Source organism: Puntigrus tetrazona, chromosome 19 (genome assembly GCF_018831695.1).
Source record: "Puntigrus tetrazona isolate hp1 chromosome 19, ASM1883169v1, whole genome shotgun sequence".
Lineage (NCBI taxonomy): Eukaryota > Metazoa > Chordata > Actinopteri > Cypriniformes > Cyprinidae > Puntigrus > Puntigrus tetrazona.
In genome coordinates this window covers 19,567,941-19,589,910 of record NC_056717.1, presented here as the reverse complement: position 1 = coordinate 19,589,910, position 21,970 = coordinate 19,567,941, and the positions used below count along the sequence as shown (strand labels likewise).

The following is a 21,970-nucleotide window of genomic DNA, read 5'->3' as shown; positions in this document are numbered from 1 at the left end:
CCGAAAAACCCCAGAATTCCATTGGGATTGAATTTACGATTAATGGAAAAATGATTATTGTATGTATTCATATTGAATTTTCAGAATTCATTTTGCTCATGCGCCAACAGACGGAGCATAATTAGAGCTTAATTTGCATGTGTGGGTCTGTTTAATTTATACTGTACACACACACACACACACACACACACACACACGCATATATTTACTTATTTATTTATTTTATATAATATGTTGTTCCATCATTTTAGTAGTGGTTCAGTGAGATCGAGTTGAAACATCCCACCTTCAAGTGTAAATTGATATATATATATAATATATAATAATACATACATATATAGTACATTTTATTTAGTTTTATCTCCCAGGGTTCCGGTTGGGTTTGGTCTCAATGGTTGTGTCAGGTCACGGGTTTTGTTAACCGCTTCAATTTGCTTCTCCATCCAGACCTCTACACTGTAAATATTACTCAAACCCAAATGTCAGCCTGTGTTTATTAAATACAATCCCCGCTTTACTCCTGACCCGGTCCCCCCCGAGATGTTTGTGGATCATGGAGCATGTTGGCTCCTTGCCTCTATTATAGCTGGACCTTATAATGACATTATTATCTATTCAGTATGAAATTTGTCACAGTGCAGTGAGTCGAATGATCTAGTTGGAGGAAGTGTTTGTGTGCCGCAGTGTTGTGAATATAATTGTCTTCTGTTCCGGAGTCCCTGGCTTTAACTGGATGATCTGCAGACTATGGTAGATTGCCTGAGAAACGTTTTCCACTGTCCATCATGGGCACAGAAGTGGTCTGCTGTTTAAAATCAGCAATAATCAGTAAGCTCTGTGGTGCTAAGATAATAGTAGTGTGGTACGCATGTGCTGGAATAAGTTTAACGTGGTTTTTATATGGTGCTACTACGGTAAAGTTGCAAAATAACAGTGTTATCAAGTGCTAATAGATGCAATACTTTAAAATAGGTTTTTGTATGGAACTACCGTGGTAAAAAAAAGTCCAAAATACCATTGTATTAGCAATACATTTACCAAAAAGTACCATGGCACTACCAAGGTTTTGAACATTTGCCATGGCAAAACCATGGCATTATTTAAAGTACATCTAAACGCCATGGTTTGTGAATATAATAACTTTTTTAAAAAGTTAATGCGGTAACATACAGCAGCACCGTGTGTTTTGTGAACGCAGTCAAAAATGGCTATTGGGTTACATTCGTGTTTGGGCAAGTACTTTGGTAAAAACTTGGTGTTTTTGGACCTTGGATGGCTTAAATTCACACACGCTCCGACCCGCGCCTCTCGCCGTTCAGTGTCAGGCGTTTCCTGTTGACTTCAGGTTTGTCATAGCGAACACAACTCCCGAGGAAAGGGGAAGTCAGGTCTCGTAAACGAAACTTCGTCTCAGAGCTAAAAGGAATGTCAGGGTACATGAGCCCTCAGCGTTAGAGCCGTAATGATCGGGCACTTCAAATGAAGCAATTATCAGCGGCGGAGCGAGAGCGCCAGTGTAATGTCATACGGCGGCTATTCACGTCGCCCCGCGTCACACTAAACAGATTGCCTTTGACAGCTCTGATGACTGTAGACACTAATGCGCTGTTTAGAGCTTCAGAGAGCTACTGGAGGAAGACAAATTCAATTTGTCCAGTCTGACAGGTGGATGAAGAGAAGGAGAGCGAGAGCTCGAAGGGTGAGTGTGATGAATCTGATTGGAACAGTTTTACTCCGGACGTCACCTCTAGCCTCATTTATGGGACACATGTTTACAAGACAGGGACTCTTTCTTGGTTAATTTCGTCTTGCGAGGACATGGTCGCTGGTCAATTTTGCATTAGAAAGTCGTGAATATGCATTTTAAGTGTTTTTCTAAAGGTGAGGCATGTTATTTTTGTGACAATAATGTTGGATTTGGGATTTTTTTTTTGTAAACTGTTTGCCATTGGTTAGTCAAACAGATAGCACCGTCCTAAACTCATGCTACTGGTTGAGCTACAATGTTGGTTTGGTCAGGATGGTTAAACCAATGTTCCCATCATGTCAATGTTTCGATAGTGACATATAGCATATCAGCGTAATTTTAGTATCATTTAGATCCTATTATAGTAAAAAACAAAACAAAACAAAAACATAAATAAATGTAATTAATTTTGCTTTTAATTTTAATTTTTGTAAAATATTTATTTATTTATTTATGGCTGTGTAGTTTTTATTAATTTCGATTTTAGTTTTAGTTATTTAAGTAAATCAAGTTAAATTTAATTTAAAAATGTTTTGGGAACTAGCTTAAATAATAATAATAATAATAATAATAATAATACATTTAAGATTTGTATATATATATTTTATTTTGGTTAACATTTACAAGAATAATAACTAATTTTAACGATCCATAAATCAATAAATTCAAAAATGTTTTATGGTTTTACTTTCTGTTTACTATAATAATCCAAATAATATTTTTGGGGAAATCAAAAATTTATAAGTGATAAGTTTTAATTTCAAAAGTTTGGAAAGTGGTACGATTTATTTATTCATTTTCTATATGTTTAAAAAAAAAGGTTTTATCTGCTAACCGAGGTTTCATTTATTTGAGTAAACAAACACATTTATTTTTTTGATCAGCTAACATACTTTATTATCTTGAATGATGATGTAATTGGTAAGTTGGTCTAATAAGTAGACAACATTGTCTTTGTTTGTAAGACTTCAAAACTAGACATACTAATTTCAAAGATTAGTTAAAAAAATAGCTCTTTACATCACAGAACAACAAATAACTGACAATAATGAGAAAACAACATGTAATTCTTTGTGTAGACAACTGTGGGACGACATTTGGTGTAATTTTGTTGGTCTGACAAGGGTTTTTTATATAGTTTAAAGAAAATTGCATTTTTTAGTATTTGAGGTTTTGTTAACTTCCATTTTAACAGTGCTGTTTGGTTTTAAGAGCGGCAAGAAAAGGAAAGATTTGACTAAATGTTGCTCATTTCTCTCTCAAATCTATGGTGTGAAAATAGTTCAGTCATAACCTTTTTTTTTGGACATTTTTTCAATGCCGTTATGACTGAACAGTTTTCGTAGACCTGCGCAAGGTGTATTTAACAATGTTTTTTATTTTCTCTCGAGAAAATGTGACGACGGTATTTTTTTAGGCTTATGATTCCTTTAAATCCAAGTGTTTTTTTCGTCTCTCGCGGCTGTCTGTGAGGTCAGTCTCATCGTAAAGGCTGTTCGGCGAGACCCGAAGCGAGAGCCCTCCGCGTGCCGACTGTTTCCTGTCGAGCGGAGAATGCGGCTTTCTTCTCAGAGGTTTCCAAACAAACGGATCTTTATTGGTGAGAGATATTTCCATAAAGAGTAAACCGAGCTGACGCGTGGATCTCTGAGATCTTTCTGACAGCGTTCGAGAAAAATGGAGTGAATACCGTATGCGATTGAGCATCGGCGTCAGGACGCTATCAGCCGAACGATCTGTAAATTGCCCTCATTACCTGATGTAATCTGCAATTATAATGAATTCATAATGAATGTCATGGTGGGATATCAAAATTTTGCCCGTGAGCTGTTACCCCATTTTGCCTGCGCCTTTCTTATAAGCCTACACGCACTTTCCTAAGGCCACACGCATTTCGTGCATTTATATCAGATAGCGGTTATTATCTTCACCCGTTTTTTGTCGTGAGATGGTAATATTTTCAAGAAGCCGGGTGTGTTTTTGAAAACTAATAAATCCTTGCCAAGTCAAGCATCACTTTTGCTATTGCTTATACTTAGGGCTTTCAATTTGTCATTATTAAAATATGGTATCCCGCTACTCAGATAATGCGTTGATGAGGCAAGCTGAGCTACTTCCTTTTTCTAGTTTTGCCTTAATAAAGGCACATATAGTAGACTTGCATTGAGAGACTTGGGTAACTTTTCCTTGGCCAGGTATAAATTACACTCACTAGTGCAAAAATGCAAACCTTTTTCACTTCATGGATAGTTAAAGTCGAATAGAGTTCTGAAATAAGCCCTTTCTCCACCTCCTCATATCCAAGCTTGGCTAAACTGTCAAGGTTTACGCATCTATTGCGTTCTGATCAGATGTTCTCCATTGGAAACACGCGCGCCATGTAGATTTCAGCGTTTCTATATTTGAGCCAGAGTGTGTTTTATTGCGCCTGTTGAGGTGTGTTTAAGAGCTTTGCGGCTTTCCGTAAATCCTCACGCAGTTCGGTGTTGTGTTTAATGTCCAGATTAAGGCCCGCGCTGTCATTTACAAGCCTTAATATCATCAGATTACACCATTAAAGCGCAGCCAAACAAAAGCCTCTGTAAATAACAGACATCTAATGAAAGCTGCTCCACAAACAGCCATCAGCAGCAGAACGTACAGCGCTCTAAAAACCCAATGCGTGGATTGACAGGAACGCCGCAGGGACGCGTACAGGAAGTGTAAAGCAGACATGCATCTCATTTCATATATATCATTTATCAGAGTTGTCAAAAGGTACACGTTTGTACCTAAAGAGTCCATTTTTGTGCCTAAAACATACATATTAGTGCTTAAAGCGTACGTATTGGAACAGGACAGGATAGTTTGTTTTTCTGATGAAACAGTAAAGTAACGACACCGACTTTAAGCCTATCGACGTCTCATCTCGCCTCAGCTAAATCGAGACGGCGCATTTTTCCCAGGCAGTCTTTTAAACTGCATCTGACAGAAGTGCCAACGGCTTTCATGCACGTCTTTTGAAATAAAACATTTCGAATTTTGTTTTTTTGTTGTTAATGTTTCTTCGGCCGTACGCTCAGAATAGGCCCCGCAGCCCACCGGTTGAGAAACACTGCTATAAAGCACGTGAGATGATTATGTCTTAAGTATCAGGATTAGTGTCTCTCAAATCATTGCGTGCCACCATTGGGAAGAGAAATCGAAAAAATGAGATCTTTTGAACATCTCAGTTGTTGCTTTTGGTGATCAGCAAGATTATATCAATAGCAAATTTTTCAGGACTTCCTTCTCTGTTGTTTCTACTGAAAAAAAAACACTAAATCTGAATTGTAGTTTCTGAAGAGATTGGCTTTCATTGGCCTCTATAGTGTGGACAAAAAAAAGAAAACCCGATTTAAGTGCCATTTAACATTTTCTCCAAAACATTAACATTTTAATCATGCTCCTATGTGTAGATAAAGTCATTCATACAGCACAGAATAGTTTAGAATTGTGAGGAAATAGTCACAATTACCTTTCTATCCTGTAGCATCCGTACGTTTAAATGCACTTCGATTTGCCCAGATGGCTTACATTCATAAGTCAGAGATTTCAGAGAGTCTCTTATTCTTATAAGAGATTTGATCTGAGCTGAGCTGGAGAACCACATCTCACTCTGTCAACTGTTATCCCATGTCTATTATTGTTTTTGCAGATGAATTGTATATGAGAACGTGCCGTACAGTATATATAGTATCGCATTTCTGTTGGATTTTCAAAGTAGGCATGCATCCTGCCACAAAGGTCGTGTGAACCTAGAACCGCTCCCCTCTTTCTGCTAATTCTGGGATTCAAATTTCCGCCGTCAGGTTCAGTCGAGCCTTTCTATTTTGAAAAAGTAGCCGAGAAAGTTTGAGAACGTGTCACCTGTGCGCCGCGATTGCGTCTGTGGCTTTCTCAGAGGTCTTCATGGGTGGCAGGTTTTGATCTTCCGCTCCAGGTTCAGCGCTGAGATCGCTAACAAGCCTGGACAGCAGGCGCAGGTGAAGCGTTTTAACAAGAACAGCACAGAAAGCGTCTCACCTCCACAGCCTGCACGCTTCCTCTTTCTTTTGTCTTCTTTCTGGGCCGATTCATCTTCCTTTCTTTTTCTTTCTTCTGTCTGGTGTTTCTTTGATCCTTGCCTCCTGTTTCCGTGACACAAAACAGTGTGCGTTTTAGATCTGGAGTCTCTTGTGATTCAGTAAAGTGTCTTTCACGGATGCGGTTCTGTCAAGAGGAACGCTCACTGCAAGAGCAAGATTAGTATTATTTTTTATATGATATCGTTTATTTCAGACTTATTCGGTCATATGGAAATAAAACAAACAATGTGTTGCCTGAGATTCTGTTGTTCTTTGTCTCTTTTTGTCAGTAAATATTGATTCATGCATCGAATTGTGATTAATGCTTGTATATAACGTGATTAAAAATGCACAGTTTTTGAATCGTTTAATAAAATAACTTAATGCTTAAAAGATATGTAAGTGCCGTCGAGCAATGAATCACTAACAATTGCATGCATAATAAAGATTTGCATTTGCATAATATATGTGTGTATGCTTCGTATTTATAAATCAACACGGTCTTGCAAAATGATTGATTTGTGAGAGGAATCTGTCGCTTCTCCATGCTGTGCTGCGGTCTCTGTGCGCAAATTCAGAAAATGCTGCCAGAAGAAGCCTTACGTCAACTTTGGTTGTGAAACGCGATTGGCTCTTGTATGTCTCGCTACCGATTGCGCCATTCTACGAAACGGTAGTATCACTTTGAATGAGTTGTGAGCACGAATAACAGAGCAGGATCATCTTCAGCGATTAAAACTTTGTGTTCTTTGCATAAAGACACCGTATGGCTTCAGTAGGACTTGGAATGCAACACGGCTTGTTTGTAATGCTTTTATACTGCTTGGGGTCAGTTTTGGCAATAAATACCCATGACTGCAATCATATATTTTGTGTGTCTTATATTGGTCAAAAGCGGGTAGGTTTAGGCTAGGGGTGGGTTAGGTTAGGTGCTGCAATGAAAGTATGTATTTATACATGAAATGCAAGCAAATCATTAGAAGACAAATAATTGAATAAAACAATGGACGCCCTTCATGTCGAAAAATGACACAAAAGGGGTACCTTGTGCTTGAAAAACTGACACAAAATGGTCGAGTTAGGGTGAGACTGTGTTAGTTGAGATATATATATACACACATGCATGTATATTTTTAGGAAAAATATGTTTATATAATGTAAAATATGTTCATATATAAAATATCAGAATATGAATATATAAATGTGTAAACGTGAATATTTAAAAATGTATATTGTATGTGTATATACATAAAAATATACAAAGTACACAAACATATATGATATATAACTTAAAAATCTTTGGATGTGATTTATATATATATATATATATATATATATATATATATATATATATATATATATATATATATATATATACATTTATTGAGCATTCAATTATTTTGCCATTTAAGTGAACATTTTCTTCAAAACATGACAATTTTTATCATTTTACTGCACTTTCTTTCCATTGCCATTAAAGTGAAATAACTTAACTGACTGGATGAAAATGCAAATTTTATACGAAGAATCCAAATTCATATATTTGTATGTATTTTAAAAAACTATTCACTGAATTTACAACTTTTTTTCAGGTGAGTGTTTGCAGTCGATTTATTTTTGCAGCTTTTAAATGAACTCATTTAGTTGACTAACCTTCAACATTTTATTCAATGTACCTATAATTAGCCAACTATAAAAACTAAAATCAATGGAAAGTGCCGGCCATTGCATAGAAAACATTTGATGTCTCTTTTCCTTCTTCAAAGTTCAAACGACTAATTCGGAGTTTGAACAAAAAAGCAAGTTCGGTGTCTTAGTGAAATATTTGATCATTAAAGCGTGCATAACCAGTAAAAAAAGGGATCGTGGGTAAGAGAAATGAAAGCGGTGCTGTTTAATTGGTTGATGTGGGCAAGAAAAATACAGTATTTAATATACCAGTGTGTGGCTTTGATAAATGTTTAACTGCTTTTCCAGAGGAAATACTTAGAATGTCATTTTGCATAACTTATGTATTAGAGAGTAGTAATTAGAAGACAGTACTATGAAGTGTAATAAAACTCTCTCTTTCTCTCTCTCTTTATTAGTTTAATTTTGTGGGTAAACTCCTGGGCCCTCGAGGGAACTCATTAAAGAGACTGCAGGAGGACACGCTGACCAAGATGTCCATCCTCGGCAAGGGATCCATGAGAGACAAAGAAAAGGTATTCTTTCTTTGCTCATTATCAGTGTTTTTTTCCCCCCCTCCGGGTCGTCAATCGGTATGTATGAGGAAGGAACCGCTGGTTTTTGTCCCGTCTTTCGCCGCGTAGTCTCGTTGTCTCCGCCGTCATGGGTGAGAAGCGATCCGAACGATCTGAAGCACGTCTCGTTTCTGCGCGCCGCCGATTGATTCGATCGATGGCCGCTGATGGGCCGCTCACCTGGAAAGAGGGATACGATGCCATAAAGAAATGCTAACGTCAGCGTCCTGTCAGAGAGAAAGAACACAGGAGACAAAGGGACGGAGAGATGGAGCCTGACAGGTTTTTTGGGCTTATTGGCAAACGGCAGATTACTTCTAAATGAATTGACTTGAACTGTCTATTCAGAAGCATTCTTATAGGACTTTTTCGACCTTTCTGTTTTGTTTTTGGAAAGCTTCACGTGCGGATCATGAAAAAAAAAAAAAATAGCGCTGTATTGCTCAGGCCAGACCAGTAGTTGGCGATGTTATGCACATAAATCGAACACATGCATGCTTTTTTACCAACCTTGTTTCATAAATGTACCTCTTTGCACTTTTTGCCTTTTCATATGTGCTTTGCTGCGCATAAAATGAGTGAGGTTCGGTACGTGAACCCTGGCACGTTTTTATTACGTTGATATAGGTATGCATTGCATTTAATTGGTATATTAAATATACTGTTATATAATATAAATTATACAAATATGTACCTTTAAATGCATCTAAATATTTTCGAAATATAGAAGTATATATGTGAATATTTTCAGACTTTTATTTTGTATGCAGGGTTTTTAGTCTAAAAATGCAACAAAACAGTAATATTATAAAATACTGTCATTTCAAATAAAGTTTTTCTGTTTGATTATATTCTAAAATATAATATATTCCCGCGATGGAGCTTTCAGCGTCACGTGATCCTTCAGAAATCACTTTTAATACGCTGATCCGAAACAATGTTATTAATGTTTAAAACGTTATCGTTCGGGACAGTTTATATGAAATAGAAATCTTTTAAAATATCGCAGAAGTCTTCACTGTCACTTTTTGGAATTTTCTTGACGAATGCTTCCTCGCTCAGTAGTTTTCTTCATGGGAAAAAAAAAAACGTATTTTTTCCTCCTTGCTTTTCAGACAGGCGGTCGTTGCTACTGTACCTTTAATTAGCTGGCTCTAATTGGCTAACTTGTTGCATGCAATATTCATGTTAAAATGTTCAGGAAAGTCCGTGATACGTATCCTTTAAATTATTGACAGATTTGTGTGCGTGCAGCTCTGCTTTCCGGGCCGTTTCGGAACAGCTCAGCCGCAGGTGATTTCTGATGTGTGCATGTATAAGCGTGCCGCAATTACATTCAGACCCCAGCAATCTTCTCCCTTCAGACAGCTGTTCCAGAGCTCAGGGTGTTCTGGAAGGTTTTATCTACTAATTGGGCGTGTTGTTATTGACTGCTGCACTCCTCCGGTCCTGTCAGATTTTGGTGAACAAGCTCTCTGTGGAGAAAAGCGCGCGAGAGGGGGAATTGTGCTGCGCAAATTGGCCGGTTTGGATCTGGAACGCTCACCTGCACGCTTTTAAGCTGTTTGGAGATTCTCCTGCAGCTCCGTCCCACAGCAGAGAGCTGAGATTTGCTTAAAGCTCATCATTCTCTTTGATGTTCTAGAATTCACAGAAACGAATTTCACAGAATTTACCAAACGATGTTGATAGTAAACATACACGCCCCGAACCCCGCAAGAGCTTGTTTTTTGGAAGCAGTTTAGAAAACTTCACATATATGTGTGCATTCGCCGGTAAATGTGGAAAAACGCGCTTCTGAGAACGCTGTTTTGCATAAAAGCTCGTTTCTGTCACAGAATAATGAAAAAAGGCTACAAAAATACTTGCAAAAATGTATTATTTTCTTAATTTACAAATGAAAAGTAAAGAATTGTGTGATTTTATTTTTTTTTAATTTTTTTATGTCACTTTTTCTCTGAATTATTTTTACATCTTTTTATTTTCACAGATTTTGGAAACAATAGCCTGTAATTCTTACATATTTTTCTCTTAATTTCGGAGTTTACATCTTGCGATTTTGACTTTTTTTCTGAGGTTTTAAATTTACATCTTACATTTATTATTACTTTTTTATTATTACTTCTGCCATGGAATAAACATGAAAAATTAATGACATTTTTGACAGTTAATCTCGCAATTCAGACTTTTTTTCTAAACTGTATTTTTACAAATTGCAATTCTAAATTAATATCTTGCTTCAGTTTTTTACTTTTTAGTTTACATCTCATAATTATTTTGTTCCCACACAAAATAAAAAAACTAATCTCCCAATTTTATTTTATTTATTTTTTGTTTCTGCCATGTAATGTAAAAAAAAATAGTTTATATATTTAAAAAATGTCAACATTTTATTTGTTAATTAATTGAATTCACTGGTGGAAACGATCTCCACAAAACTGCTCTTCATCTTAAAGAATAACATTCAAACCAAATTAAATAGTTATTGAATCGAATCGAAAGGAGCTTTTTATTTGCGTTGTTTTTAAATGATGCAAAAGTCTCAGTGCAAATAAAGTGTGGCTTTAAAGAGAATGAATGGAACATAAAAACATATATAAATATAAAAAAAAAGTAAAAGTTGGACTTTTAGTTGATTAGCCCGTGCATACCTCCATTGCATGCACACACATATCTGCACTAAGATGACCTCTTTCAGTAAACAGCAGATTTGTGGATGAAATTAGCATCTCATTTGCATAACATTGACTGTCTTAAAGAGAGCAGATTAACTGCATGACATCAGAGGAAGAGCAGGAGACGCGCACACGCATAACGGCTCCGCTCCCGAACTAAAATCTCACCCTGCTTTTAAAATAAAGCGGCGTCATCTGTGCATCTGACGGGTGGGCTGATGTAATTCTTTGCCATGGTTCTGTCTCATGGTTTCTGTTCGATTGCTCTTTTGCTTCGCGCAAGCTAACAGCGCCGCCCCCCTCGCTGCCCGGTGTTAATGTGTTTGCATATGGAATTTACATTTTAATTAAATTGAATATGCATGACATAATCACTATGGGCGGTTTATTAATTTGGCTCATTTATTGATTCACATCCTCAGTGTCCTTTCAGTGGTGGAAAAAGGTCGCCATCATCGAATGTCTCACGTTTGATTTATTTTGTAAATCATTTTTTTTCAGTTTATTTTTAGTTCCTGTACCGGCGCAGCAAACGTTCATAAATGTATAATTGTTTTTGTCACGCGGTTCTGGTAACAGGAAGAAGAACTGCGAAAGAGCGGAGAGGCAAAGTATCACCACCTTAACGAAGATCTTCACGTGCTGATCGAGGTGTTCGCGCCGCCCGCTGAAGCGTACGCGAGAATGGGTCACGCTCTGGAGGAGATCAAAAAATTCCTCATTCCGGTACGTCTTTCAAACACAAACTGAGCATCAGCGTCATGCACTCTCGTTTTGTCCGAGGAAGCTTCAGCACGCTGAAAAAAGAAGCAGTTTTCAGTCACACTTTATTTTGGAGATCAATTCTCACTGTTGACTTGCTAGTGAATAGCAAGTTAACAGTGAGAATTGATCTCTGACTACAACTATAATTTTCTCTTCTTATTAACAGTCACTTAGGTATCTGTTTATAAGTGTTGGGTAGGATCTTAAATAGAGTCTTGCAAAGTAAGTTGCTAATAAAGTTTTAATAAATTTCATGAACCGTTACATTACCTTCAGGCAATATATACGATTTTTTTTTATTGGATTTGTACGATTTTAAAACACAAGCACAACAAAAAACCTATGTATAACATGCTTACTATAAGCAAAAAATAGTTATACTGCGAAAAAAAGTTATATTGGAAATCTTACATGTTCTCGTTTGTGCGTAATATTGGCTTTGTGTATATAACATCTCTTAGTCATATCTGTTATGCTGATGAAAAGCTAGATTAAATGTTAGTATTTATAAACAGGATGCCTCCTCTTGGGGAAAAACACATGTTTGTGCATGTTTGGGAGTGCAGGGGGCATATATTTCTCCTTGAAAATCAACTGGATCATTATTTCACGTTACAGCTCATTAACTGTGTGTGTGTGTGTGTGTGTGTGTGTGTGTGTGGTACAGGACTACAATGACGAGATCAGACAGGCTCAGCTACAGGAGCTGACGTATCTGAACGGCGGCTCGGAGGACGCCAAAGTCCCGGCGGCCAGAGGAAAGAGCAGCACACGAAGCAGAGGAACGCCAGCGCCGGGACCGCACAGGTACGACAGCGGACCGCTGTACTGCAACCACATCTGAACTCCAGGATAACATGTAAACAACACTAGAACTCCTTCATTTCACCGTTTCTGCTCGCTGAATTTTTTTTCCCCGCCGTTTAATGAGAAAAGGATTTAAAACTCCACTGAGAGTTTCGCGCGGTATAACCGGCGGATTTATTCTCACGTGGACTGGCACTAATGTCATTTCCTCGAACCAGTCTCATTTTCATCATAGTTGGAGAGGAAAATTCAATCAAACCGTCAAAGTAATGTTCCATTGGTGAATAGGATATAATCAACGGCGTATTGTTATTTCATAAATGATAGCCAGAAACTAGACTAGATCTGTCATTTCATGCGTATTAAAAGGCAAAGCTTTATTTTCAATATTGAAAACAGTTGCGCTGCTAAATATTGTTTTTTTTTCTTTTCTTTTTAATTACACTTTGTTTTGACATTACTACTAAGTAACTACATGTCAACTAACTCATTCATTTGCAATTGCGTGTCTACTAACTCTCAGAGTAGACTGTTAGGTTAAGGTTTAGTTGAATAAGTTAACATATACTTGCAAAGTTTCTAGTAAGTGTGTAGCGTGTTGAGAACCCATCAAAAAAGTGTTAGAAGATGTTAAGCAGTCTACTAATGACTGCTAGTTGATATGTAGTTGTTAGAAGAATGTCTAAGTAGAAAGTGGATTACCGAAAAACAAAGTTACTTTATTTTATGTATCATTTTTTTATGTTAAAGCAATGTAAAATGCCATAATGTTATCCAATTTAATATATATATATATATATATATATATATATATATATATATATATATATATATATATACATTTCTTATGTAATATAGATGCTAATAAGCAACTTATAGGGTTAACTGTAAAATAATGAGTTACCCTTGAAGTGTATATGCATTTTTACACCGTGCTTTCCTTTTTTCCACACCGTTTTAACACTGTGCTTTCATGTTTTAGAGGAAGAATTCTTGCTCTAGTTATATTTAATTACTTATATTTATGTCCTGCAGGTGTAGAGGGGGGGTTCCTCCTCCTCAGGCCGCAGTCCCGCGGTGGGTGGCGCCCAGAGGAGCTCCGCCCAGCAGGGTTCCGTCCAGTAGAGTAAGGGGCGTTCCCTCACAGAGAGCACGAGGAGCTCCGCCCCCACCCGGCTACAGACCTCCCCCTCCGGTGGTGCAGGATACCTACGGTGAATATGTAAGTAACTAGCTTTATTGCAGACGTCACTCTGTTTAGGGACTATATTAAAGGATATTTCTAACATTATAGACAGAGTTAATGAATATCAAATTATAGTATAAAGCAAATGGTGACAGGATGACATTCTATTTCTATTCGATTTTTGAAATATCCATTCAAATATGTTTTTAAAGCTAATATCGTTCACAACAGCTTTTGCTATGCTAGCGGGATTTAATTAATTGTATTGTGCCATCACCAGATCTACGCATTTAGAGATTTAACTATAGTCTGTGCTGTTTATACTATTATACTATTTAGTAATATACTTAATTAGCCTTTATTCATGGTAATTAGCTTTCATTAATCGGAATTATGTTATGTGGCTTTCATATGAATTTATTTATTTCCGTTTTAATTATAGTTATTTAACATGTATATTTTGCTTTGTTCACTTTTACTGATTGTAGTAATTTAGCAATAAGAAGTGCGATTAATCACATTCAAAATAAAGGTTTTATGTACATAATGTATATGTATGTACTGTGTGTATTTATTATGTATATATATATATATATAAATATATATATATATATATATATATATATATATATATAAATACACACTCATGAATGAAAAATATGCTGTTTTTATATTTTAAATATTAATGTGAATATAAATATATACATGTAAAAACATTTTTATATCTTTAAAATATATGCCGTGACGTGTATATTTTTACATAATAAATGTAATATTTTTAAATAATAAATATACAAATGAAACACATATTTATTATGTAAACAAAAACTTTTATTTTGGATGCCATTAATCATTTGACAACACTAGTAATAATGCTTAAAAATTACAAATAATGCCTTGGTAATTAACTGAAATAAAATAAGTTTATGTTTTCCGTCATTTGGAAGAAGTTTTGATAGACCTTATATTGAGTGACTCCTAGTTGAGGTTTCCAAATTTCCAGAAGCAAATTAAAAATAACATGTCTTGGCGATATTTCGCGTCAAACAATGGTGCAAATGCCAGTAATTTTACATAATTAAACGTTAATAAAACTCGTTGCGTGTTTCATTTGAATGCTCATCAATTTTGCATCTAAAAAGGAAACTCCTACAAATGCCTATTCAATAAGGTCAGGTGCAAAAATAACTTTGTCCATGCCTTTTCTAAGCTAAAGCTTCACTGCGTGTCTAATAAAACCTGACAGTAACACCAAAAGACGGTTTGCGCTGGCGTAACTGTCTTTTGAACCTTTTCGATTTGGTTTCTGTTTTATAGTTAACCACGTTTATTCTGTTTAACCCTAAGATGTCTTTGTAAAAATATCTTGACATGTCTAAATGAATCATATTTCAGAGTTTGGTGCCACCAGGCATGCAGAAGCAACATAAGCGCCACACTTACTCTATTTGAGCTGCTACAGTAATTTAAGTACCTGTCTAGACAGCGAGAGTGATCCATGATAAATGTCTATAATAGCCAGTGTTTTATTGTTGACATTTTTCATATCGATAAATTCTATAAAACAAACTCAATAGCTTGCCAAGGCTCTCGCGGAAATGAATGTTTTCCGACGCTGATTTCATTTGTCAGTCGTAATGGAACGGTACGCGGCGCGTCCGTCTATCGGAGACATCCTAAATCATTTCATCTGCTCGATTTACTTGTTTTTGTACGAGATTATGTGGAAAAATAGTCTCATTTGCTCGCTTGCTTCTGACACTGTTATAGATTTCCACTGCTCTGAGTTTTAATTTATCAGAGAGAGTCGCAAAACAACCACTTCAAATACATTGAGCTTATTTGAACGTTCGCCAGCCCCTCTCGATGTTGCGCGTCTCAGAGGTCTTCTGGCTCGCTTGTGGCATATTTAACAGATGGCGGGCCCTGAGAGGTGGGTGGAGTTGGCACTCTGCCCTGTAGTGCCATATCTAACCACATCTGACAGGTTTATTTAGGGGGAGCGCCGTTCGAATGCGCTGGGGTCAGAGGAAACGACTCAGTCGCCAGCTGTTCCCTATCGTTTCCGCGGCCTGGATACATGCGTCTTTGCAGGAGTCTGAATCACTGGGAACGATCCGAACATCTGCGGGATGATAAATCTGAAACTGTCACTGAGAATCAGTGTTTAGATGTTCCTCGTCAGGATCGTACTGGAAACAGAAAGATCTTCTGACTGTCCCGAGAGCCAGCTCTAGACAATTCGGGGGAAATTATTGAGATCTTCGTGGAGGAAGAGTGCACTATTTTGTCACTATGCTGTCACTCAACTTTCTCAACTTTATATCTTCAGAATGAAGGTTCATAATTGGTTTATGCATGCCATGAAGAACAATTAACAACCATGCAGTTTTTACATAATAATTAACGTTTCTTCTTGGCATTGATGGTTCCAATCTTTTGATGCACAATGTTATTTAAAGTGGAAAATATGTTCTTTAGATACAAAATGTTATTTATGCTAAGATGAAAAATAGTTATTTTAAGAGTTGGTCACTGAAAATGGTTCAATGCTTCTTCGATGCTTCTTTAGTTTTTTTTCAGAAGACCTATTTTGGGTTCCCTAAGGAACTTTTCGGTGAACAGGTCTTAAAAGAATGTATTTTTAGTGTGAAGAAGATTCTAATCATCTAAAGAACCTTTTTAACTATAAAGAACCTTTTGTACAATAGAAGGGTTCCATGGATGTGAAAAGTTCTTTATGGAACCATCAATGCCAATAAAGAGCCCTTGTTTTAAAAGTGTGAAAACCCTCTGAAGAACCTTTCCATTGCATGCAAGGTTCTTAATAATAAAAAGAGGTTGTTTTAAATGTTCTTTAAAATCTATTGTTTTTATAAACTTTAGCTGGATCTTTAAGGAACCAAATATAGTTCTTCTATGGGATTGCTTTGAAAACTCCCTTTTGGAACCTGTCTCTGCCCTTCTTATTGTCTTCTTAAGAGTTCATCTTGAAGACTGATATTATGATAATATTTTTATGTGGTTTTACTATCGAATGCTGCTTTAAATTATTTCGTATTAATTCTTTAGTGGTTCACCCTTTCATATTCTCATTAGGATCTATTTGTCCCATTCCCGCCGTTTACTGCTATTGTAATACTTTGCAATGCTACTATTTAAAATAAATTCTATTCTATATCACAGTTTCAACAAAAATACGAAGGGGCACACGTGTTTTCAACATTGCTAATAATAAGAAATGTTTCTCAACTTATTTTACTATTGATTATTGAGTGACACCTTTGGCTCACTATATACTTCGGCATTTCTGTTTGCTTTTCCCAGTTTGCTATTTTCTACTTCTGTTTGTGTTTTCGTCTTGGCCTCGTGTGGCTTCTGATTTGATCAGCCAATCGCGTCCCCTCTCACCGGTCGGATTTACGTAGATCAACCGGCCTCAGAATCTGACTTTACAAGACTCAACTAATCACATTTGCTATCTCTGGCAAGAAAAGACATCAAACCGCTACATAAATAATACACCTGACCCAAATGCGACCACATATCTGTCTCTGAGAATCAACTGAGGTCAGCATCAACGCGCGTTTTATGCGATTTGAAAACATCTTGATCAGATTACCGCAAATCAATAAGCCAAAATACATTTTTAAAGGCGGCCAATCAGATTTGTAGCATGTTTGGGGGCCGTAGAGGCCGTATCCGTCCTCTCTTGGGTAAGTCATTAATATAAAGTAATTGCATCGGCCGTTTGTCTCTCTCTCTCTCGGGCCGTTCTGATACCTGACTCACTCTCTGCGGAGGGTTGCAATAATAGCATTACAGCATGTATTATCCCGCTCTGTATCTCCGAACCTCTGCTTCCACAATCAAAACCGCTTGTCACTTCGGTTTAGCCTCATAATTACCGAGCCGGTTGCGGATGCTATCTCTCTTCTGGTCGAGTGCTGAAATGATTTTCTTTGTCACCAGTGTTGTGTTATGAACGTCGCGTCCAGAGCGATGTTTCTCAAACCAACACAAATCACGGGTATGTGTTCTCGATGGAGACATATGGGTTCGCCTTTGGGCTCCTCCGTTGAGGCGTTTCATTCTGTCCACGCCACTTTTTATCACTCTGAAGCACTTTGGTGACATGCAGACGCGTGTGAGAGTTGTTACTGAGTAAGTGCCGTCTCTTCAAAACATATTCCTTAGCCTCAGGTTGTCAACTGTAAATGTCTCTGTTTTGTAGAAAGTGTAGCAGACTGAGTAAAGTTTACTTTAGATGTAGAAATGGTAACACTTTTAATTAAAAATGACATTTTGAAGTAGAAAGGCTGAAAACCATGTATATAGTAAGAATATATATATATATATTGCACATTGCATATAATAATAATATTTTGTCATTTATATGCATTTTGTTAAGATTAATTGTTGATGATTGCAAAAAAGGCTGGTTATATGTTTGTGGATTGACCAATTATTTGGGAAAGAGTGCTTATATATAAAATATAAGAATATGTGAGAATATATATGAACATTTCATCCCTAATAGTTTAATCATGCAAATGCTTCTTAATCTGAATTATTAGAGATCTTATTTTAAATGTTTGTGGATCAACCAGAATTATATAAAAAAAAAAATAAATAAATAATATATATATATATATATATATATATATATATACACACACATATATATATATATATATATATATATATAATATTCAAATAATATATATGTACACCACATCAACAATATTGCTATGCATATGCTTTGCAACAAGCTAAATTATTACTTAATTTTGAAAACGTAAGTAAAAAAATATATCATGTATAACACCACATGGCTATATCCAAATATTTTGTCATGTATATGCTTGTTGTTAATAATCGGAATTATTATATTTACAATATATTTCAGAGTAAATATGAATCTATATTTACCCATTGCTCGGTTATATCAATAATATTATCATGAATATGCTTTTTATTAAAATAATGTAAAAAAAAGTAAAAATGTTTGTGGATTGTTCTGAATTATTTGGGAAAAATATAACGTAATGTGTATTGTATAAAATATATATCATATTTAAGAATATATATATATAAAACATCAAATTATGCAAATAAACACACAAGTAGTTTTGTAATCGAATATGCATATAAATAATAAAATGTTTGCTGTCAAATTATACAAGTGCAAATGATAAAATTTGTCAAGACTTTTGAGACGTGCAAACAGCTCGCTTTTGTTTGTTCATTTGCATCAACGTATTGCACACGAGTCGATGTGACTGGAGCATGTGCACTATCCTCCAGTCCCTTCCTGCCTCTGAAACTTGCAGAAGTATTATATCTAATGAGAGAAACATTTCTTATCATATAACAAGCGAGAGACAGAGCATGAAATTCCATTAAACGGATAATGTGGCGCACACTTCCGCCTCCTAGTTTCAGTCTGAATACCCCAATACCCATAAATCACTTCTGTTTATGCAAATCTGGCCAGAGCCCCATGATAGCTCAGTGTTTATGACTTCCATGCGCTCCGAGTTTGATCTCCATGGCAGAAGCCACACTTTAATTGCGGTCGACGCAAGTGTGATGTTGTTTAGTTCTGCGTGAGTTTATTGGGCCAGCGGTGCAGGATGCTCCTGAAGACTTGGGCATCTGTCTACTTCATGAGCCACTCTAAACCACATGTGTAGTTAGAGTTTTATGTGTAGTCTTAACAGTGAAGTGCGCTCATCAATCTTAGAGTTCACTAGTACTGTTCTTACTTAATCTAAAAAAAGAAATTTTTCATAGTCTAATATATTTTATGTTTAATGTTATATTTTTTATATATTTTATTTTATATATTATATTTTATATATTTTATTTTATATATTATATTTTATATTTTAATCATAAGTCTATATATATATATATATATATATTATATATTTGTATATACACACATATTATATATTAAGAATTAAAGTTGATTACAAACATTAATCATAAGTATATATATATATATATATATATATATATATATATATATATATATATATTTTTTTTTGAATTAATTAATTAATTTATTAATTTATTTATTTTAATGCTTATAGCTTTCTTTATGTTTGTTAATATATGTGAATTTTTTTTTTTTTAAATGACAGGTGGTTTTAGGACAGATAATGTCAATTATTTTATTTTAATTAATTTAGACAACTAATTTAAAGTGTACCAGTTTGTACATGACATTCTAACAATTTTTTTTACATTTATTTTGTTCTTTTGCTTTGAGGATCATGAAAGTGCTGTACGTTTAAATCCTGCCCTTGCCGCTTCTCAGATCCTTTCTGTTCTCTTCTCCCAGACAGTTCCCGTCTTCTATCTGTGTATACTATGGATAAAAAATGGCAACAAGGCAAAAAGAATATCCCCTCATAGTGTTGTTGTGCTGTGGATTGCGTGTTCATGTTTGTTATGTGTTCAATATTCTGAGAGAGTCAAGCAGCTCGGAGCATCTTGGCAGTCCTGAAGCTGTTCTTCTGAGCTGTGAGACTAAGAAATGTTCCAGAAAACCCAGCGACTGGAGCAGAAATGAGCAAGTGGGATGGAGTTAGGCAAACAAGCTGTGTGTGTGGGGGTTGGCGATTGTGGTTTACGGGGACACGAATGTGTTTAGTAAGGTATTACAATTTGAAGGTGGTTTACGAGGACACTGCCATTGTCTTCATAATGTAAAAGGCTTAAAAAACATACTAAATGGTGTGTTTTTTTTAGGTGTAGGGCTATAGCACATATAGTTTGTACAGTATAAAAACCGTAAATGCCAACATGAGTGTGTGTGTGTGTGTGAGGTCTCGAGGCGTCTAAGGGCAGGTCTTATCTTCTAACAACCTGTCTCTCAGCCGATTGTGTCTTTTCCACCAGGACGCTGACCTGGGGAGCTGTCTGTCTCTCATTCAGACCACGCTATCAGTGCGTGTCTCCTAAACGAGTCTATTCTCGTTATGTCTTATGTACTGTGTGCGTTTTTGAGACCCCTCCTACGGTTGCTAGGGCGTCCCGGATGGTCGCTAGGTCATTGCTGGGTGGTTGCTAGGCTTTAGGGTATTTTCTTACTGGACCAAGTCAAAAGAGATCACCCTGACGTCTCTGTTATTATTTTCCATTTAATTTATTTGTAATTTATTATTATAAATTATTACTTCTGTCACTGTAGTCATTGTATGTATTAATGGTTTTAATTACATAGTAATATAGTGATATTCAAAATGCTAATTTTTCACGTAAAAAAATAAAAACAAGCTCACGTTGCGTCAATCACGTCTTAAAAAAAAAAAAATCAGGTTTGATTTTCTGCATTTTCGCATCTGTAACAAGCATTTTTTTTTTGATAGGATGATGAATATGACCTCCCCCCCTCATTAATAAAATGCATACTTCACTCAAGAGTTCAGACTCTTTAGTCTGTAGTTACTATAAATAAAATGTTCCTTTTATGAGTATCTAAGAAAATAGTCTGTACCCTCACTGAGCTACTGCAGGTAAAGGCATGTGTTTGTGTGTGTGTGTGTGTGTGTGCGTGTGCGTGCAAGAGAGAGGCTAAACATGATTAAGTTTGTCTGGGTCTCTCTGTGTCTCTAATGTGGCCTCGCGTTTCTGGCACCGGGCTGGAGGAGGCAAATGTAATGTGATTTCATGGCTTTACTGGGCTCTAATAGAGCTCTCTCCAGCACACTGCTTACCTGAGCTCTGGCCAGCAGCTCTCTGATAGACTCACCGCAGAGACCCCAGCTGGCAGCGCCAATAAAGAAGCACAATGTCAATCGCACACTCAGAATTAGAGCACAGGTGAGATCAGAAAAACAGGTCGTCCGCCGCAGTTACAGAAACCTTTGAAACCTCTTCTGCCGGTGTAATGATGATACGAACCTACTCTGGAGCTGCACTTTGTTTTAAAAAAAAAAAAAGTTTCTTTGGGTGGACAGATGTGATAGCTGTGATGTGGCAGAGCAGTTTTTAAATAATTGAAAATGTTTTGATGAATTAATAAAAAATTCTATCTAAATAATGCTGTTATGAACAGAAATGTACAACAATTTGGGAGAAATTCTCTTCTGCTTACGAGGCTGCGTTTATTTGATTAAAAACAAGGGCAGTAATATTGTGAAATATATATGTGTGTCATTATAATATATTTTAAAATGTCATTTATTTCTGTAATATCAAAGCTGAAAAGCAAACTTGGAAAAAATGTTACATATCAATAAAATCAACTATTTATATATATTTAAAATTAAATATAGAGATAAATATAAAGATATTATATTAAATATTTCATAATTAAGATATTATTATCATTCTTCTTCTTATTTATTTATTTATTCCTCTAATACAAAGGTGATTTTTTTATTTCATTAATTTATTTATTTACAAATGTATTTATTACAGATAATATGCTGATCTCATGGCTAAGTTGC

At 35.9% G+C, this 21,970-nt stretch overlaps 1 protein-coding gene across 3 annotated transcripts in view; it reads left to right on the top strand.

The window, feature by feature from the left end:
* khdrbs3 (KH domain containing, RNA binding, signal transduction associated 3) overlaps window positions 1–21,970 on the top strand; it is a 110,026-nt gene that overhangs the window by 62,897 nt on the left and 25,159 nt on the right. For all 3 annotated transcript variants that reach the window (XR_006246998.1, XR_006246997.1, XM_043217160.1), the window contains exons 3-6: window positions 7,920–8,036; window positions 11,330–11,476; window positions 12,183–12,322; window positions 13,358–13,544. Coding sequence is in view for 1 of the 3 variants with exons in the window: in XM_043217160.1 (XP_043073095.1) it covers window positions 7,920–8,036; window positions 11,330–11,476; window positions 12,183–12,322; window positions 13,358–13,544 (591 nt within the window). In the remaining 2 variants the exon portion in view is untranslated. The remainder of the gene's footprint in view (window positions 1–7,919; window positions 8,037–11,329; window positions 11,477–12,182; window positions 12,323–13,357; window positions 13,545–21,970) is intronic.